Source organism: Podarcis liolepis, assembly GCF_965112155.1.
Source record: "Podarcis liolepis genome assembly, chromosome: 2".
In the NCBI taxonomy this organism is placed as follows: Eukaryota; Metazoa; Chordata; class Lepidosauria; order Squamata; family Lacertidae; genus Podarcis; species Podarcis liolepis.
In genome coordinates, this window is record NC_139555.1 from 118,183,186 (window position 1) to 118,211,081 (window position 27,896).

The 27,896-nt window shown below is 48.4% G+C and overlaps 2 protein-coding genes across 3 annotated transcripts; one reads left to right on the top strand and one right to left on the bottom strand.

Annotated features, from left to right (window-relative positions):
- Window positions 1–1,254: 1,254 nt before the first annotated feature.
- LOC310701071 (uncharacterized protein) lies at window positions 1,255–27,699 on the top strand. 2 transcript variants are annotated; one of them, XM_083491250.1, is made up of 12 exons: window positions 1,255–1,384; window positions 3,655–3,755; window positions 7,750–7,951; window positions 9,426–9,570; window positions 10,954–11,372; window positions 13,525–13,651; window positions 15,089–15,202; window positions 16,370–16,537; window positions 19,638–21,836; window positions 23,418–23,470; window positions 24,776–24,849; window positions 27,388–27,699. In XM_083491250.1, exons 2-11 carry the CDS (start codon window positions 3,685–3,687, stop codon window positions 24,818–24,820), a joined length of 3,543 nt encoding a protein of 1,180 aa, XP_083347376.1. In that variant the 5' UTR covers window positions 1,255–1,384; window positions 3,655–3,684; the 3' UTR covers window positions 24,821–24,849; window positions 27,388–27,699. The 2 variants fall into 2 exon arrangements, with proteins under 2 accessions (XP_083347376.1, XP_083347377.1); XM_083491251.1 differs by having other exon boundaries at window positions 19,641–21,836.
- On the bottom strand, window positions 17,053–18,733 carry LOC310701907 (CD82 antigen-like). The gene has a single exon (XM_083493415.1). It carries the CDS (start codon window positions 18,163–18,165, stop codon window positions 17,404–17,406), a length of 762 nt encoding a protein of 253 aa, XP_083349541.1. The 5' UTR covers window positions 18,166–18,733; the 3' UTR covers window positions 17,053–17,403.
- Window positions 27,700–27,896: the final 197 nt, after the last annotated feature.

The following is a 27,896-nucleotide window of genomic DNA, read 5'->3' on the forward strand; positions in this document are numbered from 1 at the left end:
TCTCAAAAAGCACTTGAAAGTAAAATATGGGACGAAGTGAAGCCTTGGTGCAGTTTAGGGAGAGAGAAATGGACTTTGGGGCAGGCGGAAATTAATTTATTGCTTTGTAACACCTGCTTGATGCAAATGGGGATACTTACTCCCAAAAGCATGTGCCTGATTTACTTAAGTTTATATCTCACCCTTCCTCCAAAAGAGCCCAGGGTGGCAAACAATGCCGATACAATACAATTAAAACTGCTAAAAACTGTTTAAAAGTCCTAAAACTCCACACCCGCTCTCAAAACCAGTAATTTCAGGGTTGCCAGGGCAGATGTTCCAGCCACCAAATCCTTGGGGTAAGCAGGGAATGCTTTGAAATTCCTTTAACAACGAGACCCGGGTTCAAATCCACGCTCTGCCATGAAGCTCACTCTCAGCCTAGCCTACCTCAAAGGGCTGTTGGGGGGATTCATTGAGGAGGGGGAGAAGAACCGTGAACACCAGTGCGAGCTCTTTGGGGAAGACGGCGGGACAGAAATGCAACAAAGATAGAGGGCAGCCAAAAATCTTCGGTTTCCGAAGGCCGTCTTCATCAACCAACTGTAAGGTGTAAAAGAGATGGGGCCAGAGACCCAGACCTCTCTGTGTGCGTTGGGGGGGGGTGTTTCTGTATGTTAGGGGGCCACCACCAAGAAGGCCACCTCTCAGAGAACACAGAAGATTTTGAGCAAGTCAATAAACTGTCAGTTTTTCTCCCCTTAATCCCGCCTTCCCCTCCCATTAACAACACCCTGGTTTGTTTTTTTAAAACAAACAAACGAGGAAAGTGAAGCTTACAATCTGAAACGCCTTTCTTTCTTTCTTTCTTTCTTTCTTTCTTTCTTTCTTTCTTTCTATTTCTTTCTCTCTCTCTCTCTCTCTCTCTCTCCTCGTTCTCCCAGCTTTCAAGATTCTTCGTCGGTTGCACTTTCTCGTGTGAGTGCGCTTTGTAAAATGCGTGTTCCATTCCAACTTCAAAAAAAAACACCAACCCTGCAAAACCCGTGCAATGCAATGCTTCTTCTTTTTCTTTTTGCTCTACCAATCTCCCTTTGTAAAATAAAAAAATGTTTTATTATTATTGGGTAAGTAACCCAGAAGAAACAAAAACGGGGGTGGGGGTGGGGAGTCCGCTGACACCTGACGGTTGGATCCCGCCACGAAGGGGTTAAGGCAACCAGCAGCCGATCTCTCGCCTTCCTAGAAAGGCAGCGGCCCTTCGGAGCCAAGGCCCGGTGTTGTTGGGGGGAAGGAATAGCGGGCGCACCTTCCGGTCCCGCTCCTCTCGGGCCACGAAGGAGGAGCCGCATTGCCTGGCAGAGCAGCTGGAGGCTGGTTGCATGGAGGGAGCCGCCAGCGGAAGGTGCGGCGGGTTTGATTTTTGGGGGTGGAAAAGTGGGGACCCCGTTGCCGTGGAGGCAGAAGGCGCTTGCTCGGAGGGCGGCTCCAAAGGCTGGAGCCCCTGAGCCGCTGGTTCAAAGGCCGCCTCTCTTAGGGACTAGGAACTTGGGGGAGCTGCTCTAGGCAGCTGCCCAGGCGTTTCAGAAGGGAGTCCTTCCTGGAGATGCCATTGCGGGTGGGTCCTGGGATCTCCTGCCTGCAGAGGTGGTGATCCGCCTCTGATTTTCGATGCCCTTCGCCTCCCCAAAAAAAGAACGAGGAAAAAAATAACTGGGTTAGGAATCATAATGTAGTGGTTATGGTTTGGTAGGGAGAAGAGAGCAGAAGGAGAGAAACACCAACTCCGAGGGGTTAAGGGTGGGAAGGCGTCAGAAGGAAGAGAAAGGCGAAATTGTGGTTTGACGGCGTGTGTTGAAAACGTTGAAACTTAATAAAATAGAATTGGGGCGGAGGGGACTGGATTGGGAATTAGGGACATAGGAAAGTGCCTTGAACGCAAGTGCTGTGGCCCTTATAGCACAGTATTGTTCATACTGGGATGTCAAGAGTCGTTTATTGTTGTTGCCAGGATTGCTTTGTTGTTGTTGTTAATGATTTAGAACTGTGGTCCGTGGACCCCCAAGGTCTGCGTAACCCACCCAAGGGTCCATGAGCACCATTCACATAACAAAAACGACCATAGAGGTGTCTACATTTTCAAATGTAGGGGGTCTATGGCTGGGCTTTTGAAAAACAGTACTTCATATAGGAATGGTCTTCAGTGGTTCCCAATTAGCTGAGTTACAGCCCCATCAGACAGGCCTTTGAAATGTAATACAGTGGTACCTCGGGTTACATACGCTTCAGGTTACATACTCTTCAGGTTACAGACTCCAATAACCCAGAAATAGTGCTTCAGGTTAAGAACTTTGCTTCAGGATGAGAACAGAAATCGTGCTCCAGTGGTGCAGCAGCAGCAGGAGGCCCCATTAGCTAAAGTGATGCTTCAGGTTAAGAACAGTTTCAAGTTAAGTACAGACCTCCAGAATGAATTAAGTACTTAACCTGAGGTACCACTGTACATTCAAATCTTTCATAAATGTGGTGGAAGGGAGGTTAGATGGCCATCTATGATTTGGTTGAGATTCCTGCATTGCAACATTGCAACTTTTTGCAGCTGTTGTTAAAGTTGCAAAACGACAAAGCATGGGATGGAGCAATGGAGAAATCTCTGAAACAACAATGGGATATCAGCTCAGGCATGATGGAGAACAGCAACAACCGGGAAAAGATAGACAAAGCATTTTACAAGGACAGGAAGAAATAACATGGACAGAACAATTGCCACAAACAGGAAGAACAAGGATATAGATTGAGTTCCTCATTTGTAGTCCTATAAATCATTTAATGTGTCGGCATGAATAGAAGTTATTAATATTGCAGTTGTAGAAGGGATTATTATTTTGACTGGGATGTAATTGAAAGTAGTAAGATTTTGTAACGCAGGAATAAAGAAAATCATCAAGCCATCAATTCTAGCGTACAGGAGGCCACCTAAATTATATACAGTGGTACCTCGGGTTACATACACTTCAGGTTACAGACTCCGCTAACCCAGAAATAGTACTTCGGGTTAAGAACTTTGCTTCAGGTTGAGAACAGAAATTGTGCTCTGGTGGCGTGTCAGCAGCAGGAGGCCCCATTAGCTAAAGTGGTGCTTCAGGTTAAGAACGGACCTCCAAAACGAATTAAGTAATTAACCCGAGGTACCACTGTGATTTGCTATTTGAACAATTGGTATTAGTAATTGTATTATAATTTGGTATTGTTATAACGAGGGTATTATTGGATTGAAATTGAAAATTAATAAGAAATATGATATAAAAAAGAGATTCCTGCATTGCAGGAGGTTAGATTAGATGACCCGGGGGGGGGGTGAACACACACCAAAGTAAAGATGAGTGTCTTTTTCAGGTACTGCAAGCTGTACAATGAAGGTACCTGACACACATCTTTGGGCAGGGAATTCCTTCTGGCCCATCTGTGGGGAGCAGCCCTCTGTAGGGGCTGCTACAGAAAAAGCTCTCTTGGGCTGCCTCTCCCCCAGGAATGAGGGTGGTGGAACTACCATGACACCCCCCTCTGCTGATCTTAACCCCTGAGAAAGTATGTAAGGGAGGAGACAGTCTTTCAGATTCCTCTTGTAAACTGTGCTCCATGCTGTTAACCACTCTCTACCGTTATCCCTTACAGTTTTCGGCAAGCAGCTACATCTCTGCCATCATGGTGAAATCATGTTGTGCAATAAACTGCAACAACAAATTTTTGCTGGGCAACAATATCTCATTTCACAGGTAAGGTGCCCTTACGATGCCCTTAGGCTTGAACTGAATTTTCTCCATACTTGGTACATTCCCTGCATATAGAAAGCTAGCAAATAATGGACGGTGTGAAGTGAGTGAAGTGGCAGCTTCACTGATCTGATCTGGCAGAGCCCTTCTAACAATCTTTATGTTACCATGTCAGAGAGGATGGTTTATAATTCTGGCTTTCTCCTGAATGTACTAAGCAAGGAATACATATATATTATTAACTAAAGCGGGAAACGTTCTATCATGTGAGCATTGAAATTATGTGAGCACCACAGCTGCAGTCTGAAATGGTACTGTCTGCATACAGCTTTGACTGCAAGCTCATTCTTCCCCATTCTGTTAAGAGTTTGGGTGTAATCCTTGACGCCTCCCTTTCCATGGAGGCGCAGGTTACAGCAACAGCCAAGGCAACATTTTTCCACCTTTGCCGCATCAAGCAGTTGGTCCCTTACCTTTCCTGCCCCGACCTGGCCACAGTGATCCATGCGACGGTCACCTCCAGGCTTGACTACTGTAATTCGCTCTACGCGGGGCTGCCCTTGAAGCTGACCCAGAAACTTCAGCGGGTGCAGAATGCTGCAGCGAGGCTCCTCACAGGGTCTCTGCCATGGGAGCATGTTCACCCAGTGCTTTTCAAGCTGCACTGGCTCCCGGTGGAGTACAGGGTCAGATTTAAGGTGCTGCTTTTGACCTTTAAAGCCCTTCACGGCCTAGGACCCTCGTACCTACGGGACCGCCTCTCCTGGTATGCCCCACAGAGAGCCTCAAGGTCCATAAATAGCAACACCCTAGTGGTCCCAGGCCCTAAGGAAGTTAGATTGGCTTCAACCAGAGCCAGGGCCTTTTCAACTTTGGCTCCGGTCTGGTTGAACGCTCTGCCTCATGAGACCAGGGCCCTGCAGGATCTGATTTCTTTCCGCAGGGCCTGTAAGACAGAGTTGTTCCGCCTGGCCTTTGGCTTGGAGCCAATTTGATTCCCTCCCTCTCTTTCTTTTTTCTTTTCCTTCTCCTGCGATGAGGCTACATTTTAATATTTTAATGTTTCAATATTTTAATACTGTATTTTAATTTTGTCTTTAAGTTGTAATCATTCAAATTGTTTTTATTATTGCTTGTAAGCCGCTCTGAGCCCGGCCTTGGCTGGGGAGGGCGGGGTATAAATAAAAATTATTATTATTATTATTATTATTATTATTATTATTATTGCTGAGCTGTCATCTCCACTCTGTGGTACCCCTCCACCGGCCCTGGTGATGCTTTGCTGCTCATCAATTGCACTTCAGGAGAGAGCCAGGGCATAGGGAGAGTGCTGGGGACCACCTTCAGAGACTTGGTGGGCTGGATTAAGCCCACAAACTGGTAGTTCCACATCCCCAAACTAAATCTGTAATCAACATGTTGATGCTGGGGTTACAAGGAGAGGTATCTTTTCTTAGAAGCCAGCCAGTGTCCCTGCTTCCTTGCTCCTCTGTCTCCCTCCATCAACATCTGTGGGCCCCATCTGCACTATAACTTTAAAGCAGTATCATACCTAGGACCCATGTACCTAAGGGACGCCAGTGTGGTGTAGTGGTTAAGAGCGGTAGTCTCGTAATCTGGGGAACCGGGTTCACGTCTCCGCTCCTCCACATGCAGCTGCTGGGTGACCTTGGGCCAGTCACACTTCTTTGAAGTCTCTCAGCTCCACTCACCTCACAGAGTATTTGTTGTGGGGGAGGAAGGGAAAGGAGAATGTTAGCCGCTTTGAGACTCCTTAAAGGGAGTGAAAGGCGGGATATCAAATCCAAACTCTTCTCCTGGTATGCCCCACGGAGGACCTTGAGGTCCACAAATGACAACACTTTGGAGATCCCAAGTCGCAAGGTGGTTAGATTGGTCTCAACTAGGGCCAGGGCCTTTTCAGTACTGGCCCCGACTTGGTGGAACGCTCTGCCACAAGAGACGAGGGCCCTGCGGAACTTGACATCTTTCTGCAGGGCCTGCAAGACAGAGCTGTTCCGCCTGGCCTTTGGTTTGGACTCACTCTGTCCCTTATGTTTTGCTCCCCTTATGGTTTTGATCTATGGGCTACTTTTAAAATGAGGCTGCATTTTAAATTGTATTTTTAACTTGTATTTTAAATTGGTTCCCCCCACCATTATGTTTTTATTGTAATTTTACTGGTGTTAGCAGCCCTGAGCCCGGCTCTGGCCGGGGAGGGCGGGGTATAAATAAATTATTTATTATTATTATTATTATTATTATTATTATTATTATTATTATTATTATACCACTCTAAATAGTCTGTTGGAGCACTTGGGCATGATCAGGAAACAGCTCCAAATATGAGAGGCCTGAGCAAGTTCCCTTTGCACCAGCAAAAGGGAAAAATATACGGCAAACTTAGTCAGCGGCTTCATTTACTGGCAGGCTTGAGCATACACAGTTAAGATGCTTGCAGAGTCTCCTGCTAGAGCACTAGCAGGGTTACTCCCTTAGGTGGAGAATTGCCACTGGACTGCACAGCAAAACACTCAGCAAAGTACAGATCCCGGTTGCAGGTTCATATGTAGCTCCAAGCACAGCTCATAGCCCAGCAGCAGCGAGCAGGTAGGTGTCATACAGCAGAGATATTGTGCAGCAGATAGAATTTGCTGGTCTAGTTCCTCTTATATAGGCAGGACAATCACATTCTGGCCAGTTGCCAGTTGCTGATTCAGCAGTTGCCATTCAGATTTGGCCAGGTATAAGCAATCAGCAATCTTGCACTTAAAACCAGCTGCAAGCAATCAGCACTCATATTTCTGGGCAAGAGTAAACCTCCTTCAACACAGTCATGCTTTCTCCCAAAGAATTCTGGGAGCTGTAGTTTGTTAAGGGTGCGGAGAGTTCTTAGGAGAACCCCCTATGCTCCTCACAGAACTACAATTTCCAGAGTTCCCTGGGGAGAGGGATTGGCTGTCAAACCCCTCTGGAGATTGTTGCTCTGTGAGGGAGAATGTGCTAAACTAGATGGACCAAGGGTCTGACTGAAGGTCAGGTAGTACTTGCTGGGATAGCTCAGTTGGTTAGAGTGTGGTGCTAATAACACCAAGGTTGCAGGTTCAATCCCCGTGTGGGCCAGTTGCGTACTCCTTCATGGCAGGGGGTTGGTCTAGAATATGATCGTGTGGTCCCTGCCACCTCTCTGATTCTATCTAGTTATAGCCGTGTGTGTTTGTTTCATAGTTATGAGCACAGCTTCTGGGTATCTGTGAGGAGAGGAGTTTCGGACTTTTAATCCATTTGTGCTTTGTGCCTCTGCTGCCTGTGAACACATTGTATGAAATGGAACATGAGTGCAGTATTTAATTGCCATATATATATATATATATATATATGCATTTCCCCCTTACTTTCTAGGAGGAAAAAAGTGAGTGTTATGGTGCAAAAAATATGGTGTGTGTGTGTGTGTATACACACACACACACACATATATATACATATATATATATATACACACACACACACCCCGTATTTTTCGCTCTATAACACGCACCCGGCCATAACACGCACATAGTTTTTAGAGGAGGAAAATCTGTAGGCATGCCACCCGTAGGCATTTCCTCCATAACACGCACAGACATTTCCCATAACTTTGTAAGAGGAAAAAAGTGAGTGTTATGGTGCAAAAAATACGGTGTGTGTGTATATATATGTGTGTGTGTGTGTGTGTGCGCGCACATACACACAGTGGATGCTCGGGTTGCGAACGTGATCCTTGCGGGATGCACGTTCGCAACCCACAGTGTTCGCAACCTGCATCTGCGCACGCACGGGTTGCGATTCAGCGCTTATGCGGAAAGCTCGATTTAGCGCTTCTGTGCACGCGCGATCGCTGAAACCCGGAAGTAACCCGTTCCGGTACTTCCAGGTTTCGGCAGTCCGTAACCCGAAAAAACACAACCTGAAGTGGCTGTAACCCGGGGTATGACTGTATATCACATACTTGTCATAGGTTTCCTCTGGGGAAAAAAGATCTGTTGAAAAAGTGGGTTTGGAACATCCGCCGCAAGAACTTCACTCCCACGCGGCACCATGTGATCTGCTCGGAACATTTTTGCGAGACGGACTACCTTGAAAACGTAGCTTCCGGGAGGCGGTACTTAAAGCCTGAAGCGATTCCGACAATGTTTAACATACCTGAGCGACTAAAGAAGGTAAATCTCACCGTCCTCCCATCAATCTCGTGGACGGACGCCTTTGCTATACAGTACAATTGTGCCCTACACCGGGGTCTGGCTCAGAGTGTTCTACGTACAATGGTGCCTCGCAAGACGAAAAGAATCCGTTCTGTGATTCTCTTCGTCTAGCGGTTTTTCCGTCTTGCGAAGCAAGCCCATTGACGGATTACCACTTTTAGCGGCTTATCTGCTGATCGGATCAGCTGATAAGCGGCTTAGCGGCTTAGAAAAAGGGGGGGAGGAAAAAAAAACAGCAGGAACTCGCAAGACATTGTCGTCTTGCAAAGCAAGCCCATAGGAAATTCGTTTTGCAAAGCACCTCCAAAAGGGAAAACTCTTTTGTCTAGCGAGTTTTCCGTCTTGCGAGGCATTCGTCTTGCGGGGCACCACTGTATATGCAGAAATGTGTGTACTCGAACCCTTGGAGCCGTCCCTTCGCAAGTATACTGGTTTCCCTGTGGCTGGCCTGCTGAAAGGGCCTCGCTGCCCCAAGGAACTCAGAGCCTCTCAAAATAGCATATTTTGCTTTTTGTTGCACCTGGAGTCGCTGGCAAGAGCAGCCTCACCACACAGGAACCCTTTCCTCCTTAGAGAGAATAATCTTTGCTTCTCTGCCTTCCTGGGGGAGCAAGGTGCTCTCTGTGCTCTGACTCCAGATGCCCTGGGATGTTCTTGTGAGATCTCGTGGGAGCACCTTAGACCCAGCGTGTAGAGAGGGCCTTTATGACTTCCATAGCTGCAGGTGGAATGCCTCTGAATACCACTTGCTGGGAATCACAATTGGGGAGTGTGCTTGAGTGCTTGAGTGCATGCTCTAGTTATCTCCCACTTGGTTATCTCCCACTTGGACTACTGCAATGCGCTCTACATGGGGCTACCTTTGAAGGTGACCCGGAAACTACAACTAATTCAGAATGCGGCAGCTAGACTGGTGACTGGGGGCGGCCGCCGAGACCACATAACACCGGTCCTGAAAGACCTACATTGGCTCCCAGTACGTTTCCGAGCACAATTCAAAGTGTTGATGCTGACCTTTAAAGCCCTAAACGACCTCAGCCCAGTGTACCTGAAGGAGCGTCTCCACCCCCATCGTTCTGCCCAGACACTCAGGTCCAGCTCCGAGGGCCTTCTGGTGGTTCCCTCCCTGCGAGGCGTGAGGTTACAGGGAACCAGGCAGAGGGCTTTCTTGGTAGTGGCAGTCACCCTGTGGAACGCCCTCCCAGCAGATGTCAAGGAAATAAACACCTCTTTGACTTTTAGAAGACACCTGAAGGCAGTCCTGTTTAGGGAAGTTTTTAATGTTTGATGTTTTATCTTGTTTTTAATATTCTGTTGGGAGCCGCCCAGTGTTGCTGGGGAAACCCAGCCAGATGGACAGGGTATAAATTATTATTATTATTATCCCATAGGCCAATGGTAGGCCACTGCTCAAAGTTTCATTTTCATACAGGGCAGTAAAAAGAGGCGTCCCCACATCCGTCGTGATCCTCCGCCAAGCCGTCAGTTGAAAACCAAGGAGAGCGAGGCAGAAGTGCCTTCCCCTGGGAGCGATGTTGTGGGGCTGGAGCACTCCTACTCTCTCCCAGCCAGTCCAGGTAGGTCAGCAACTAAACTTCACAAAAGGCGCTGTTGGAATACAGCTTTCTGTAAAAAGAGACCGAGCGTATGAGTCTGTGGAATGCTCTCCCCAGGGAGCTTCGGCTGGTGCCTTTATTATATATCTTTAGGCACCTGGCAAAAATGTTCCTCTTTAGCCAGGCCTTTGGCTGACGCCCTTTTAAAATGTTTTTGGGGTGTGTGTGTTATTGGATTATGTATTTTGTGGTTTTATCTTGTAGTTTTATTTTGTGAACCACCCTGAGACCTGCAGATAAATTGTGGGAATGTTAAGGATAATAGGAGAGGATACAGTGATTAAATATTATTACTCACGCTAGTGAGTCATGTAGCAGAGCAGATTCCCCTCGATTCAGTAGGAAGCAAGTTTGCAGATTCATTTGAATCCCTTTAGTTAAGCAATCCAATCTGGCTTGCCCAGATGGATTATTCCTGGTGTCCCCTTTTATCCCTCTATAATAATGACACAAGAGTCTTTCCTTAACAGTAACAAGAACTTTACTCGCATTCAGTTCACAGTATGATCCCTGAAGGCAGACTTTAGCTAGTAGTTACATAATAACAAAGTGTGAGTTCATCCCATATGGGGACTGAGCCCATGTGCTGCTGGCCGAGACCCAGCAGACAGCAAAATCCATTAAGAGAACAGCATTAAGAGAAGAAAATGGCTGCAGGAGAGCAGGATGGCGGCAAGAGGACGATGGCTGCGTGACTCGGCTCTTTTATGGGGTCAGCCAGGGTCATGCCCATCTCCCTGTTCACATGCAGGGGGAGAACACTGCAGACCAGTGGAACAGGAAGTTACGCTGGCTGGAGTAACACCCCCCCCCGCCTGTGTTCACTCTAGGGAAACAAGGAATGTTGTATTTGACTGCTCCAACGGATTAGTAAAGGTAAAGGGACCCCTGACCATTAGGTCCAGTTGTGACTGACTGGGGTTGCGGCGCTCATCTCGCTTTATTGGCCGAGGAAGCCGGCGTACAGCTTCCGGGTCATGTGGCCAGCATGACTAAGCCACTTTTGGCAAACCAAAGCAGCGCACAGAAACGCCGTTTACCTTCCCGCCAGAGCGGTACCTATTTATCTACTTGCACTTTGAGGTGCTTTCAAACTGCTAGGTTGGCAGGAGCAGGGACCGAGTAACGGGAGCTCACCCTGTCGCGGGTATTCGAACCGCCAATCTTCTGATCGGCAAGTCCTAGGCTCTGTGATTTCACCCACAGTGCCAATGGATTACATCCCGCATAAATAAAAATATTTTATTATTGAGCAGCATCATTTATAGTTTGCTATTGAGCCAAGTGAATTGACCATCAAATGCCCCATCCTGGTATTCCCCTCTTGTCCTTAAAAACTGTTAGCCCGGGATCTTCGCTTGACATCTGTGCGGGAGCACGGCCTGACTGACCCCACAGCAGGAAAAGGCCCTCGCTTCCTCCAGCCCAGGCCTTGGAGGGAATGCAGGGAGAGGACATGGCAGAACATCTCAGAGGAGCCCGTTGACAACTCAGACGCCCATCGCCAACGTTTCCGCCAGTTCCGCTACGAGGAGGTCCAAGGGCCCCGAGAGCTTTGCGACCGGCTCTGGGACCTTTGCCACCAGTGGCTGAAGCCCGGGAAGCACACCAAACTGCAGATGTTGGAGCTGGTGATCCTGGAGCAGTTCCTGGCCATCCTGCCCCGGGAGATGCAGGACTACGTCAAGGAAGAGCAACCAGCAAACTGTGATAGTGCCGTGACCCTTGCCGAGGATTTCCTGAAGAGAGGGCAAGGGGAAGAGGTGAGTTCATTTCCCCTATGGCGGATCCAGGCCTCTGAGACTGGTTGCACAAGCTAAAAGCATAGAGTTCCAACAAGAGTAAAGGTAAAGGGACCCCTGACCATTAGGTCCAGTTGTGGCCGACTCTGGGGTTGCGGCGCTCATCTCGCTTTATTGGCAAGGGAGCTGGCGTACAGCTTCCGGGTCATGTGGCCAGCATGACTAAGCCGCTTCTGGCGAACCAGAGCAGCGCACAGAAACGCCGTTTACCTTCCCGCTGGAGCGGTACCTATTTATCTACTTGCACTTTGACGTGCTTTCGAACTGCTAGGTGGGTAGGAGCAGGGACCAAACAACAGGAGATCACCCCATCGTGGGGATTCGAACCGCTGACCTTCTGATCGGCAAGTCCTAGGCTCTGTGGTTTAACCCACAGCGCCACCTGCATCCCCTTCCAGCAAGAGTAGCCATCTCAAAGGGAACGAAGCTGAGTATTGAGCATAGACTCAGGCAGAGCTGCAACAGGGAACCTCTTGTGTGGGTGATATGTGTACTGGTGTACTGGGTTATTCCTTCAGAGACGCCGAGTACAGCTGGTTTAAACTGGTTCTGTTTTTTCTTTCAGTCAAGGTCATGCTCTCTATAATAAGAGGCCAGAAGGAGCCTGGGTTTCTGCTTTCTCTACCTATCTCTTTTCCGTCTGGTGTGGTGTTCTGTATGCTTAGTGTTAAGATTTAGTCTTATTATAAGTCATCGTAAGTTTTAAGTAAACTCTGCTGCAACTGGATTTCTTAGGGACAGTGCCAATCCTGAATACAGTGGTGCCTCGCAAGACGAAAAGAATCCGTTCCACGAGTCTCTTCCTCTTGCGGTTTTTTTATCTTGCGAAGCAAGCCCATTAGCGGCTTAGCAGATTAGCGCTATTAGCGGCTTAGCGGATCAGCTGATAAGCGGTTTAGTGGCTTAGCGGATCAGCTGATAAGCGGCTTAGCGGATCAGCTGATAAGCGGTTTAGTGGCTTAGCGGCTTAGGATCAGCTGATAAGCGGCTTAGGAAAAGGGGGGGGGAGGAAAAAAACCCCGCAGGAACTCGCAAGACATTTTCGTCTTGCGAAAGAAGCCCATAGGAAATTCGTTTTGCGAAGCACCTCCAAAATGGAAAACCCTTTCGTCTAGCGGGTTTTCCGTCTTGCGAGGCATTCGTCTTGCGGGGCACCACTGTATATTGGATTTCTGACCGTTATGCTCATTTGCCTTCAGTAGCAGTAAAGCTCTGCTAAAAGGTAAAGGTACCCCTACCCATACGTGCCAGTCGTGTCTGACTCTAGGATTGTGTGCCCATCTCACTTGAGAGGCTGGGGGCCAGCGCTGTCCGGAGACACTTCCAGGTCACGTGGCCAGCGTGGCGAAGCTGCTCTGGCGAGCCGGCACCAGCGCAGCACACGGAAACGCCGTTTACCTTCCCGCTATAAAGCGGTACCTATTTATCTACTTGCACTTAGGGGTGCTTTCGAACTGCTAGGTGGGCAGGAGCTGGAACCGAACGACGGGAGCTCACCCCGCCGCGGGGATTCAAACCGCCGACCATACGATCGGCAAGTCCTAGGCACTGAGGTTTTACCCACAGCGCCACCCGCGTCCCTAAAGCTCTGCTACTTGCAGGGAATCCTGCAACGTGTTTAACTGCTAACTATACATTGGAATCCACTCTGGATCAATATTGAGTAGACTTTCAACGGCAAATTCCTGTCCTAAAGCACAAGCCTCAGGTGACTGCTTAGATCAGCCTTTCTCAACCTGTGAGTCCCCAGATGTTGTTGAACTACAACTCCCATCACCCCTAGCTAGCAAGGCCAGAGCTCAGGGATGATGGGAGTTGTAGTCCAACAACATCTGAGGACCCACAGGTTGAGAACCGCTGGCCTAGATTTTCACCCAGGCTTCTGCAGGCTTCTCATTGCAGCAACTGGCTGGCTGTTGTGGGAACAGGATGTTGGGCTTGGTGGGCCCTCGGCCTGATCCAGCAGTCAGGCTTTTATTGCGTTCTTAACACTGCCACACTGATGGCCGCTGCCTCGCCAGCAGACATAGTGCCGCACAGACCTGAAGGGACAGAGCCTATCCCTTTCTGGGCTGCGCTGCCTTCTCTCCCTCAACCATTTTCCTGTTTTTAGGTGCGGAGGCCACTGGCCGAGATGGCGGCCAATCTCCCCGAGTCCGAGAAGGCTCCCTCGGAGGTGCGGCGTTCGCTGCGGGTCAGGAGGCCCACCAGGAAGGGAGATGGCAGTTGTGCTTTGCTGGGTAACAATTCTTTGTGCTTCCCTTGTGGCGGGTGAAGGGGAAAATTCAGCCCCCCAGGTGTGGCTGGACTCCTGTCGTACATTGACATTGCTTGCAAAGGCTGATGGGAGTTGTAGTTCTGCAGGGCCAAAGGTTCCCCCCTCCTGTTCCTATGACATGTCTTTTCTCTCACCTCCTCTTCCCCTCCTCCGTCGCCTGCCTGACATTTTGAGGGCTGCTGTCACAAGACTCTAGTCCTGGGTGAGGGGCAATTCTTATCCCCAGTCTGTCACAAAAAGGATTCTCTGTTTGTTTAGAAGTAGGAGGACTGGGCATGTTTAGCCTGGAGAAGAGGAGGTTAAGGGGTGATATGATAGCCATGTTCAAATATATAAAAGGATGTCACATAGAGGAGGGAGAAAGGTTGTTTTCTGCTGCTCCAGAGAAGCGGACACGGAGCAATGGATCCAAACTACAAGAAAGAAGATTCCACCTAAACATTAGGAAGAACTTCCTGACAGTAAGAGCTGTTCGACAGTGGAATTTGCTGCCAAGGAGTGTGGTGGAGTCTCCTACTTTGGAGGTCTTTAAGCAGAGGCTTGACAACCATATGTCAGGAGTGCTCTGATGGTGTTTCCTGCTTGGCAGGGGGTTGGACTCGATGGCCCTTGTGGTCTCTTCCAACTCTATGATTCTATGATTCTATGACTGGGCTATTACTTTATCTATAAAGGGAGCGACCATAGCGCAGTGGTAGAGCATGCAGGAAATCCCAGTTTCAACCTCCCCAGCAGTGTCTCCAGGTACAGCTGGGAGAGACCCCAGTCTGTAATTCTGGGCAGCTGCTGCCAGTCAGTGTGGACACTTCTAAACTAGATGTGCCAGTGGATATCCTAACTAAAACAGTGCAGACAAAATCTAAAATGGAGGTGTTTTTAGGACACCATATGGAAGCGAACCAGTTCTATTTTTCTAAAAAAGAGGTGCCAGAACTCACCATGAACACCTCCCTTGTTCTCTTACACAGTTGAACCTCGGTTTTTGAGCGTCTCGGAAGCCGAACGATTCGGAACCTGAACACCGAGAACGTAATTGCTTCCGTTTTCTAACGCGCCTCAGAAGTCAAACAGCTTCCGCTGTGTGTTTTTCTATTATTTCATTGGATTTTGCTGACTGCCCATTGATCCTCGGTTTTCGAACGTTTCGGGAGTCGAACAGCCTTCCGGAACAGATTATGTTCAAAAACCGATGTTCCACTGTGACGGCAATGGCGGCCACCTGAGAGGTGCCAGAACTGAGTTCCGGAAAGTTCCGGCCAAAAAATAAAAAGCCCTGAAGCAAACCATATATGGCACCCTTTGCCCGTTGGTTTCTTAGGTGATTTCTTGAGAGAAAGAGTTTTTTCCCCTTCTTCCTTAGAATTCATTTCCCCTGTCTCTGTCTGTCTTGATCCTCCAGAAGATGAGCCTGCGAGCGACGACAACCAGGCAGAGATCATTCAAGCCGAAGTCCCGGCATCTGAAGAAGTCGTGTCTCAGGAGGAAGTTTCCTCCGTGACTGAGGCTGCTGAAAGTGGGTACTCATTAAATATGGCGTTTGTTTAATAGAAGCAATCTCTCTCGAGAACGGATCTGGAGCCGCTGTTTGTCATACTGCCCTGAGTAAAGGGAGCGGCGCTTAGATCTGGGACTTGTCTCTAGGCCTGAGCCTGCCAGGGTTTCGAAGGGATTAAGAATGTAAGGCCAGCGCTCATATTGTACCTCATGGAAGGAAAGAAGGGAGTAACCAAGAGAGGAATTCTCAGAATTTATTTGACCTTTGCTTATTTATTTATATTCCCCCGCCCCAGTTATTTTATTTTATTTTGACAAAGTAATAATCTTAAATAAATAAGAATAAAAATGTGCACCGCACCCCCGAGACCATTCCATTGTAACTATCCAACCTCCCAAATTTTCAGCACCTCCTGTGATGGTTTGACCCCTTTCCGTTTTAACGGTACAAATTCTAAAAACACCCTCCGTATCGCCTCAAAATCATTTCTCCTGCGTGTTCCCCGTCTTACCTTAATGGCACATGTTGATTTATCGTTAATAGCTATGTCCCACACCTCTTTATACCATTCTTCCATTTTATATTCTGCTTGCCCCTTCCACTTCCTAGCGATCATAATTTGTGCGGCTGTCAATAAATTTGTGAGCAAATCCTTCATGGCCTGCGAACCTTCCACCCCATCGTAAATTGATAATGATGCTACTTCTGGACTTTTGGTCATCTTTAACCCGGTGATTTCTGTTATCTCCTTAAACACCCTTTGACAGAAAAATTGTACTTATTTACACCCCCACCACATGTGAACAGAATTCCCTGTTTCCTAGCATTCCCTCCAACAGAACACGGAATATTCCTTGTTTATTTGATTTAATCTAACTATATCAGATTAAATCAGGTCAGACCATTGCTTATTTATTACTTTTATTTTAAATATATTTAGGTTCATTTTCTTTCTTTTTAGTGCTTGATGTTTTATTGTGTTTTTAATATTCTGTTGGGAGCCACCCAAAGTGGCTGGGTTTAGGTTGACTTTCTGAGCAGATACCCATTCCAGAGCCTATTACAATCACAAAGCAACTTCAACATTAATCAGAAATGGCGTGTATTTGCCTGTATCCCTTGTACCCCCATTTCTCCACAGCAGTTTTCAGGCTCCATTTCTGCCCCCCTCTCTCATCCTTACAGTTGTGCCGGTGAGCGATGGTTGGCAGAGCGACGATGACGGGGAGCTGTGTGGGGCACCGTGCGAGGGAAGCGAGGGCACAGAAATGGAGGAGAACTCCAGGGGTCTGGGAAGAACAAAGAGGCGACGGGGATCTGAGGCACCTGAGAAGGGGAAGAAGAAACTGGCAGGTAGTCTCTTATTTCTATTCACTTAGTTATTTTTGCTACCCCGCTCTTCATCCTGAGGTCCCAGGGTAAGTCACAATGATGTAAAATGCTGTTCCTAGCACAGTGGTGCCTCGCAAGACGAAAAGAATCCGTTCTGTGATTCTCTTCGTCTAGTGGTTTTTTCGTCTTGCGAAGCAAGCCCATTGACGGATTAGCGCTATTAGCGGCTTTTAGCGGCTTATCTGCTGATCGGATCAGCTGATAAGCGGCTTAGCAGCTTAGAAAAAGGGGGGGAAAGGGAAAAAAACCCGCAGGAACTCGCAAGGCATTGTCGTCTTGCGAAGCAAGCCCATAGGAAATTCGTTTTGCGAAGCACCTCCAAAACGGAAAACCCTTTCGTCTAGCGGGTTTTCCGTCTTGCGAGGCATTCGTCTTGCGGGGCACCACTGCATTAGTCTGATTGGTGTCCGAAAGACTGAGCGCTAAGCAAAAATAAGTATTTTACTTTTTTAATCTTCTCTTTTTTTTAACCAAAGTAGTGAAATATTGCAAACATTTGCAGCAAACAGGTTCAGTAGGTCTGAGGAAGCGAAGGCAAGGGAGGCGAATTAGAGTAAGGGTTCTCTTGTTTGACAGTGAAAGGGAGAGAGAGATAGCACTCCCAACAGCAGTGGCCAAAAGTCCCCCAAATTACCCCAAATTGGGTAAGACACAAGGTTTATTTACACATAGCCATGGTAACAGAGCGCTGCAGAGGAGGCGCATTCAGAGACTTGTCAAGACAGGCCCGGACGTGGACTAAAAATAAAATATGGATGAGATTTGCCCGAGTCTGTGTTGGCATCAAAAGTGGCCTTTGCCCCTTGGCCACTTCTGGTGAATTCTCCTCAGGGTGCTTTGCTCTTGCAGAGGCAAACAGACAGCACCATTCCCAACACCTCGCTGAGAGAGACGGCTGCGCAGACCCCGATGATGACTTCGTTGTTCTCTTGAAACCATTTATGGGCGGAGACCACGCAGCCCGTCTTCCTCACCGGCCAGCTGTCAAAGGCGCCGGAGGGAGCGGCCAGGGGGCAGAAGCCTATCGCTGCCTCCGAGCTGGTGGTGTTGACGCCGCAAGAGCAAGGGTAGAATGCGTAGTTTCTGTCCTGGAGGAAGAGGTTCAGCTTCCAGTTTTCCGGCCCGATCCATCCGCAGCAAGACATCCTGGATTGGAAATAGTCCCAGGCAAGCATGGCGGACCTGTTGGTTTCGTGCCTCAGGTCGTAGTACCGGATGAGGTGGAGGACAAAGGTGGGCGTTTTTTCCTTCATGGCCTTCGCGCGGTGGTAGATGAGCAAGCCGGTGCCGGCCTGGGCCACCAGGAGCAGGAGCAGGCCGAGGAAGTACAGCCCCAAGAAACATCGGCTCCCGCTGAAGGCCCCCACGCAGCCCAGGAACCCCATCACCATGGTGACGGCCCCGACGCCAATCAGGGTGTAAGGCACGATGTTCATGGTGGACGTCGAGATCTGGAGGATGGTGATGAAGTTTCTCTTGTCGAACAAGAGCCATAGTCCGGAGCCCATCAGCATGGCCCCCAGGACAAAGAAGAGGTGGTTAAAGAAGAAGAGGCTGTAAGTAGTGGCTTTCTGACAGATGGGCCTCATCTTCTCACAGACGCAGCTTCCTTCTGTTTCGGAACTCAGAACCTCCAGGACAGACACACAAACACACAGTTCAACAGCTGTAGGGGCTTGGATGAGCCACAGAACGAAGTGCCTGAGAGCACCTGGACTCACAGATTTTTTTATTATCGTCTAGCCGCCTGAGTTCTGCGCCCCAACCCCTCTTGTTTTTTAACATCTGCCACTTCATTTATGTGGTCTTTTTCCCCTCCCCCTTTCTGGAAGTGGAGCTCTCAGAAGTGGCCTTCCTCCCCGTCAGCTGACGTGGTACATTCCATTTGATTTCCTCACTTCTAAACTGATGGCTTCTAAACTGGTCAGGGATGATGCGAGCGGAAAGTTCAGCAACATCTGGAGGGCCAGATAGATAGATAGATAGATAGATCCATCTCTTTAGAACAATAAAAATACAATTTTAGTTTGTATTTATACCCTGCTTGTCATCAAATGGTCTGAGATGAGTTACAGAAATATAGCAATGAAAATAACTGCAATATATCAATAGAATACTTGCCTTTGACTTTCAGGTGTCTCAATAGGCCTATGTAGTTGTTTATAATTTCCTTGAGTAGCTATTCACTTTAGCAGTTGTTCTGTTAGGGTTGCAATACGTCAGTAGTAGTGATGATGATGATGATAATAATACTAATTTATTATTATTATTATTATTATTATTATTATTATTATTATTATTATTATTACAGTGGTACCTTGGAACTCAAATGGTTTGGCTCCTGAATAAATTGGCTCCCAAACACCGCAAACCTGGAAGTGAGTGTTCCAGTTTGCGAACGTTTTTTGGAAGCCAAACGTCCGATGCCTTGGTTTTCAAACCGTTTCGGGAGTCTAATGGACTCCTGGAACAGATTAAGTTTGACAACCAAGGTACCACTATATTATTATTATTATTATTATTATTATTATTATTATTATTATTATTATTATTATTATTAAATAATACTCTGGGCAGCTTACAGTGTATCTTAAAACATAATAAAAACATCAAACATTTGGGACAAAGCCTGTATTCAGCCCCCTTAAGCACCTTTTCCTCTAAGCCATATGTGGTTCTCCCCCTCCTCATTTGATCCCCACAACAACCCTTTGAGGTGGGTTAGGCTGAGAAGCAGTGACTGTGCACTCCCCACATTTTAATTGTGTAAACTATCAGTTTAATTGTGTAAGCTATCAGTGGGTTGGGTGAAACTTCAAGGCTTTCAGAAATACAAAAAATCCCTAAAGTAGAATCCGCGCTTCCAAAAAGCCCAATGAGGATGTCACATGCTGACAGTTGGGGACCGGGGAACCCAGAAAATCAGATGGGAGAGGCAACGGAATGGAGTCTCATAGGAGGGGGTATGGCTGGCAGACCAGAGGAACACTCCACACTGTAATGTTTTATTGCAGGACCCATTTGTGACACTCTTTTCTCTCCCTCTCTCATTTTGTTCTAGCAGGCAGTGATCAAGTGCTAGAGAATGAAGAGGAAAGTCAGCTGGAAACAGCTGAGCGAGGAGGAGAAGAAACTTCGGGGACAGTCAGTGGGAAATCTCCCCAGGGTCTTAAGATTGAAGGGACACCTGGAATCCTGCAGCACACAGAGCATCTGAAGGAGATACCAGCGAAAGAGAATCCGTATAAATGCCTCTCCTGCGAGGAAAGTTTCCATAAACGGTCTCAGCTGGTTATACACCAGAGGGGTCATGCTGGAGAGAAACCATACAGTTGCTCCCAGTGTGGCCAGGGTTTCTCTTCCCGCCCCGAGCTTCTCAGCCATGAGACAAGCCACACAGAAGAGAAACCGTATCAGTGCTCGGACTGCGGGAAGAGCTTTCGGGAACAAGCATATGTTGTCCAGCACAAGAGGATCCACACGGGGGAGAGGCCGTATACGTGCTCCGAGTGCGGGAAGAGCTTCTATCGCAGAGGGTCCCTTATTCTGCACGAGAGAATCCACACGGGAGAGAAGCTGTACAAGTGCCCGGACTGTGGGAAGAGCTTCAATCGGAAGCCGCACCTTGCCGTGCACAGGAGAATCCACACGGGGGAGAAACCCTACGAATGCTCCGACTGTGGGAAGAACTTCACTGTGAAATCTGCCCTCAACGTGCACATGAGGACCCATTCCGAAGAGAAGCCGTACCAGTGCTCTGACTGCGGGAAGAGCTTCCGCGAGAAAGGGACCCTCAACATACACAAGCAGAGCCACACGGCGGAGAAGCCGTTTCAGTGCTCCGAGTGCGGAAAGTGCTTCCGCTATGCAGCATCGTTTCGGAGACATAAGAAGTCCCATTCGGTGGGACCCGTCTTGAAATCCTACGAATGCCCCGAGTGCGGGAAGAGCTTTGGCCGCAAAGATTACCTTATCACACACCGGAGAATCCACACCGGAGAGAAGCCGTACATGTGCTCCGTGTGCGGGAAGAGCTTCAACCACGGCGCGACCCTCGTCACGCATAAGAGGACTCACACGGGAGAGAAGCCGTACGAGTGCTCCGAGTGCGACAAAAGCTTCAAGCAGATTTCGGGCCTTATTACACACCGGAGAACCCACACGGGAGAGAAGCCGTATGGATGTTCCGATTGCGGGAAATCCTTCATCCTGAAATCGTACCTTGATGTGCATAAGCGGACTCACACCGGAGAGAGACCGTATCAGTGTTCACACTGTGGGAAAGGGTTCTCGTGCTCCTCTTACCTTTTAAGACATGAGAAAACCCACACCGGGGAGCGATCGCACATATGCTCTGACTGTGGCCAAAGTTTCCATTGGAAACGGTCCCTGATCATGCACATGAGGAAACATACAGGGGAGCAGAACGTACACGATTGCACCATCTGTGGCAAAAGCTTTAGCTGGTCGTCTGCTCTTAACGTACACATGAGAACCCACACTGGGGAGAAACCATATGTGTGCTCTGAGTGCGGGAAGAGTTTCAGCGGCAAGTGGATCCTCATTCAGCACAAGAGAATCCACACGGGCGAGAAGCCATACGAATGCCCCGAGTGCGGGAAATGCTTCCACGTGAAATCCTCTCTCCTCGCACACCAGAGGACCCACACGGGGGAGAAGCCCCACGAATGCTCCGAGTGCGGGAAGAGCTACAGCGTGAAAGCCAACTTCACCGCGCACATGCGGACGCACACAGGGGAGAAGCCGTACGAGTGCGCCGAGTGCGGGAAAAGCTTCTACAAGAAAGACCGCCTCATGACGCACAAGAGGACCCACACGGGAGAGAAGCCGTACCAGTGCTCGGAGTGCGGGAAGGGCTTCAACTGGAAAGTCGGCCTGATCAACCACATGAGGATCCACACGGGGGAGAAGCCGTACGCCTGCGCCGTGTGCGGGAAGTGCTTCCACAAGAAGGACCACCTGGCGCGCCACGAGATCATCCACACGGGAGAGAAGCCGTACACCTGCTTCGACTGCGGGAAGAGCTTCAACCAGAAAGTCGCCCTCCTCGTGCACAAGAGGACCCACACGGGAGAGAAGCCCTACAAGTGCTCCGAGTGCGGGAAAAGCTTCAGCTGGAAAAAGTCCCTGATCACACACAAGGCGGCTCACACGGGAAAGAAGCCCTATCAGTGCTCAGAATGCACGGAAAGCTTCAGCAGGAGATCCCAGCTTGCCGAACATGAACAGATGCACATAGGTGAGATGGAGTGGGCTGATTTGCTTCTGTGAGGGCAGGTCATGGCCCGGGGGGGAGCACCTCCTTTCCAGGTTCGACCCCAGGATCCCTGGATTAAAAGTAGTAGTAGTAGTAGTAGTAGTAGTAGTAATTTATTTATTATTTATACCCCACCCATCTGGCTGGGTTTCCCCAGCCGCTCTGGGCAGCTCCCAACAGAATATTAAAAACACCATCAAACATTAAAAGTTTCCCTAAACAGGGCTGCCTTCAGTTTGTCTTCTAAAAATCTGATAGTTGTTGTTCTCTTTGACATCTGGTGGGAGGGCGTTCCGCAGGGCAGGCGCCACTACCGAGAAGGCCCTCTGCCTGGTTCCCTCTAACCTCACTTCTCGCAGTGAGGGAACCGCCAGAAGGCCCTCAGTGCTGGACCTCAGAGCTGGTCCCTCGGGCTGAATGATGGGGGTGGAGATGCTCCTTCAGGTACAGTGGTGCCTCGCAAGACGAAATTAATCCGTTCCGCAAGTCTCTTCGTCTTGCGTTTTTTTTGTCTTGCGAAGCACGGCTATTAGCGGCTATTAGCAGCTTAGCGGCTATTAACGGCTTAGCGGCTTTAAGAAAAAGGAAACAAACTCGCAAGACGTTTCGTCTTGCGAAGCAAGCCCATATGGAAATTCGTCTTGCGGAACGACTCAAAAAACGGAAAACTCTTTCGTCTAGCGAGTTTTTCGTCTTGCGAGGCATTCGTCTTGCGGGGCACCACTGTATACTGGGCCAAGGCTGTTTAAGGCTTTAAAGGTCAGCACCAACACTTTGATTTGTACTCAGAAATGTACTGGGAACAAATGTAGGTCTTTCAGGACCAGTGTTACATGGTCTCGGCGGCCACTCCCAGTCACCAGTCCAGCTGCCCGCATTCTGGATTAGTTGCAGTTTCTGGGTGACCTTCAAAGGTAGCCCCACATAGAGCACATTGCAGTAGTCCAAGGGGGAGATAACTAGAGCATGCACTACTCTGGTGAGATGGTCAATGGGTAGAGGGTCTCAGCCTGCGTACCAGATGGAGCTGGTAAACAGCTGCCCTGGACACAGAATTGACCTGTGCCTCCATGGACAGCTGTGAGTCCAAAATTACTCCCAGGCTGTGCACCTGGTCCTTCAGGGGCACAGTTACCCCATTCAAGACCAGGGAGTGCCCCCCACCTGCCCGCCCCCCTGTCCCCCAAGAACAGTACTTCTGTCTTGTCAGGATCTCTGGCAGCATGCCAAGGAGCAGCCCATAGCTCAGCCTCCTTTTTAACCATCCTATATGCCCTTTTAAAATGTGGCTCTTTCTTTTTTGGCAGGGGGATGTTATTGGGTTGTTTTTATTTTGATTATACAGTATATTGTGTTTTTTATGTCGATCTTTTCAGCGAATCACGCTAAGACCTCTGGGTATAGGGCGGTATATAAATTCAATAAATAATAGTAATAATAATAACCATCTCAGAATGTGACAAACCTATATCCTCCTTGTTGTTCCCCCACCTGCCCCATTCATGGTCTCCCCACTCCCTGTGAATAAAAACCCTGTAGCAGTTTATTTTTTGTACATTTCAGGTTTCATTGCCGAATCTACGGAGCTCACCGTGGAGGAAATCAGCACCGCCGTGGTAAGGAAGAGCTCTCATTTTGTTTTGCCGAGAGAAGCTTTTAATTACAACGCATCATTATTTCCTCTATGACAGGAATCGGGGAATGGCCTTTTTCCGTTCCTTTCTGGGGAATCCCCTGGGGTCACATGACAGTGGTGGGTGGGTCCAGAGGGGGGCAGCCAATGAAATGTTACCTTTGCTCAGCCAGCAAGTTTTATGCTCGCTCCCTCACCTCCCTGGAGCTGTTATCAGAGTTCAAGGAGACGCTCAGAGGGGTACAAAGCAAGAGGGAGGCTTGGGGAGCAAGTGCGTGGCCTGGGGAGAATTCTGATAAAGAGTGACAATTCCCAGAATTCCCTGGGAAGAAGGACTGATTGTTTAGCCACCCTGGGAAATGGACTTCTGGAGAGGAACAGAGGGTCTCCTCAGCACCCATAACAGACTACAGTTCCCAGGATCCTTTGGGGGAAGCCATGACTGCTTAAAAGGGATGCGGGTGGCGCTGTGGGTTAAACCACAGAGTCTAGGGCTTGCCGATCAGAAGGTCGGTGGTTCGAATCCCTGCGACGGGGGGAGTGCCCGTTGCTCGGTCCCAGCTCCTGCCCACCTAGCAGTTTGAAAGCATGTCAAAGGGCAAGTAGATAAATAGGTACCACTCCCTGCACTGCTTTGGTTCGCCAGAAGCAGCTTAGTCATGCTGGCCACATGACCCAGAAGCTGTATGCCGGCTCCCTCAGCCAATAAAGCGAGATGAGCGCCGCAACCCCAGAGTCATCCGCGACTGGACCTAATGGTCAGGGGTCCCTTTACCTTTACGACTGCTTAAAGTGGTGGACGCGGGGGGGGCGCTGTGGTCTAAACCACTGAGCCTCTTGGGCTTGCCAATCAGATGGTTGGCAGTTCGAATCCCCATGACAGGGTGAGCTCACATTTCTCTGTCCCAGCTCCTGCCAACCTAGCAGTTCGAAAGCACGCCAGCACAAGTAGATAAATAGGTAAACGGCGTTTCTGTGCGCTCTGGCTTTCATCATAGTTTCCTGTTGCGCCAGAAGCGGTTTAGTCATGCTGGCCACATGACCCAGAAAGCTGTCTGTGGACAAACGCTGGCTCCCTCGGCCTGAAAGTGAGATGAGCACCACAACCCCATAGTCGCCTTTGACTGGACTTAACCATCCAGGGGTCCTTTACCTTTTGAAGTGATAATGCAGATGAGAGCCTTAAACTTAAACCATGCCTAAATCTGGATATGCCAAAGCTGCCTTTCCTTGGCTGGGCTGTGTAGATGACGTCTGTCTTATTCATAACACTCTTTGATTGTTCCAGATGAGCTTGGATTGCAATGCCATTATTCTGACCACCGCTGTATAGAGCAGGAAACGTCGGGAAGCTGCACTTGGGTAAGACAAGCAACAGCCAGCGTGTTGTGGAGCCTGGAGTTTTGTGTGAGGACCAGGGAGACAAAGGATCAAATCCCTGGTCTATCCACGGAGTTTCCTGTATGACAATAGGCCAGTTCCTCCTCCTTGGTTTATCCTCCATGTTGCAAGGATAAAACGAGGGTGAGGGAGAGTGGAGAAGCTGCTATATCCCACCAGGAGAATGGGATATAAGCACAGTAAATAGTAATAAATTATATTTATTCCTGTTTAGGGAAGCTTTTAATGTTTGATGTATTACAGTATGTTAATATTTTTTTTGGAAGCCGCCCAGAGTGGCTGGGGAAGCCCAGACAGATGGGCAGGGTATAAATAATAAATTTATTATTATTACTACTACTTTTAATCCAGGGATTCCTGGGGTCGAACCTGGAAAGGAGGTGGGCAGGGTATAAATAATAAATTATTATTATTCCCAGACAACATTAAAAAATTCTGCTTTATTACCTTGAAATCCCTCAGATATCTTAAAAACCACCTTCTCCCTTAAGAACCTGCTGGTCACCCTTGTCCAACTGATTTTATTAATAAACTCTGGAGAGATGTTTATTAGCATACTGTTTAAGCAGAATAAATGTATAGAAGTAGGGTCTCCTTTTCTAATACACCTTTGCCTTCCAAACATTCTGATTGGTTTCGACATACAGTGGTACTTTGGTTTTCGAGTGTCTCAGAAACCGAACGTTTCGGTTTTCGAACACCGAAAACCCGAAAGTAAATGCTTCGGTAAATGACACGCCTCAAAAGTCGAACGGCTTCCACTGCATTTTTTCCAAATTTTTCCATTGAAACTGCAGACCGCCCTTCGCGCCTCAGTTGTCGAACGTTTCAGCAGCAGAATGGTCTTCCGGTACTGTGAAATTTTGTTAAAGTATAGATATAGGTACAGGTACAGCTAGGTCCCGCTATCCACCCACTCACTCTTGGAAAATTCACTTATCTGAGCATAAATAATTATGCCCAAACCAGCAGATTCAGATATCTGAATATCCAGATTTTGACCACTTCCTTTCTTCCTTGTTCTTTGCTGGTCAACGGCAGCCATTTTGGGGCAGAAAGCATGCAGAGAGAGACAGAGATTAGAAAAATCTGGGAGCAGGAGAGATCGGACAAATTTGTTTTTCTTTTTATCTCTTTTTTGCTGGTTGGCTGCAGCCGTATCAGGAAGGAACCACAGAGACTGCACAAATCCCCAGTTAGAAATATCCCCATAGGAATCAGTGGAAATAATAGACTTGTTATGCGAACACTTGCTTAATGAATGACTTCCAGGGAATGCAGTGTGTTCAGTAAGTGGGACCTGCGGGTATATAGATAGTGCACTCAGGTCAACAATGCAGACCCTGCCTTGTGTCTCCAATGGCACAAATGATTATGGGAGTCGTAGTTTGCTAAGGGTTGTTAGATCCCTGTTTCCCTTACAGACCTACAGTTCCCAGATTTCCCTGTGAACCGGGATTGTCAAACCACTCTGAGAATAAGAGCTCTCTGAGGAGAATAGTAGTCTCCTAACAAACTTCTGCACCCTTAACAAACTACAATTCCCAGAATACTATGGGGGAAGCCATGGCTATTTAAATAATATCATGGTGCTTTATATGCATGGTATGGAGGTGGCCAAAGCAAAGATATATACTGTATATAAAATACATAATAACTTATGCAAGTTAAGACCATGTTACATGATAATTTATACAAGGCTCAAAAGCTTTGACTGGGGCAGAAATTAGACTTCCTAAATGCATAAATCTGTGTTTCATTTTGTTTTTTAAATAAACACGGCATTCATATAGCTGTGGACATGAATCTACAACTGTTTTAGGAACAGGCATTTTATTACTTGTGGAAAGGATCCTTGCAAATATTTTCATGCTGATATTAGAAAGATGTACCGTATTTTTCGCCCCATAAGACGCACCTAGATTTTTTGGGGGGAAATAAAGGAAAAAAAAAATATTTCCCCCCCAGGTGCGCTGCGCTACACCAGGAGCTTGGGGCGTGCGGAGCTCAGCGCGCCCCAAGCTTCTGCGTGCCGGCAAGGTCTCCGCTAGCGTGGGAGAGCCGGGCGCCTCTCCCAGGGCTAGCGGACCCCTGCGCTAATCCAGAAGCTTGGGGCGAGCTGAGGTCAGCGCGCCCCAAGCTTCTGCGTGCCGGCAAGCAGTCCGCTAGCCCTGGGAGAGCCGCGGGGCTCTCCCAGGGCTAGCGGATCGCTGCGCTACACCAGGAGCTTGGGGCGTGCTGAGCTCAGCGCGCCCCAAGCTTCTAGGTGCGCGCAAGCAGTCCACTGCCGCCCCAAGCCTCGCGCACCCGGTGGGACCTCCTGCCGGGTGCGCGAGGCTTGCAGGCATTCGCCCCATAAGACGCACCCCGATTTCCTCTTCATTTTTGGAGAGGAAAAAGTGCGTCTTATGGGGCGAAATATACGGTATTTATATATATATTTTCTCTCTCACTTTTAGCAAATCGTTGTGATGCTCTTTTGTTTTCTTTCCCATGCAGGATTCTGGAAGCTAGCCAGTTTGCTGAACCTGATTTTTTTTAAAAAAAGAAAAGAAAAAGCTTTTTACATATGCCGCTGCAGCAGAGTTCTGTGCGGAAACTCAATCCCTTTTCAGGGCTTGGTTATTTTGCAACTGCTTCAGAATTATTGAAATATCTCCCAAGAACATCTCCTCCCTCTCTCTCTCAATCCTTCTGGTCGTTGAAGCCCCCATCTGGCTTTAAATCCATGTCAGCACTATATAAAAACCCTTTGTCTTCGCTTGCATTTCCCGAAGGATATAGCTTTGAATAAAACTCTTTAGAATCGAATGGGTGCATTGCATCTTCTGGCTTCCGTGTTTGGTTCTGCCTTGCCCAGTCTGTGCTTGAGCCAGAGATTTCTATGAGTTTATGCGTGCCTTTTAAACCTCTAGCCCTGAGAGTAAAAAGCAGCCCTCCAGACCCTTTTCTTCAGCCCTTTGAACTTTCCCCGACCACCCACCCCACACCCAGCGTCCCCAGGCTCT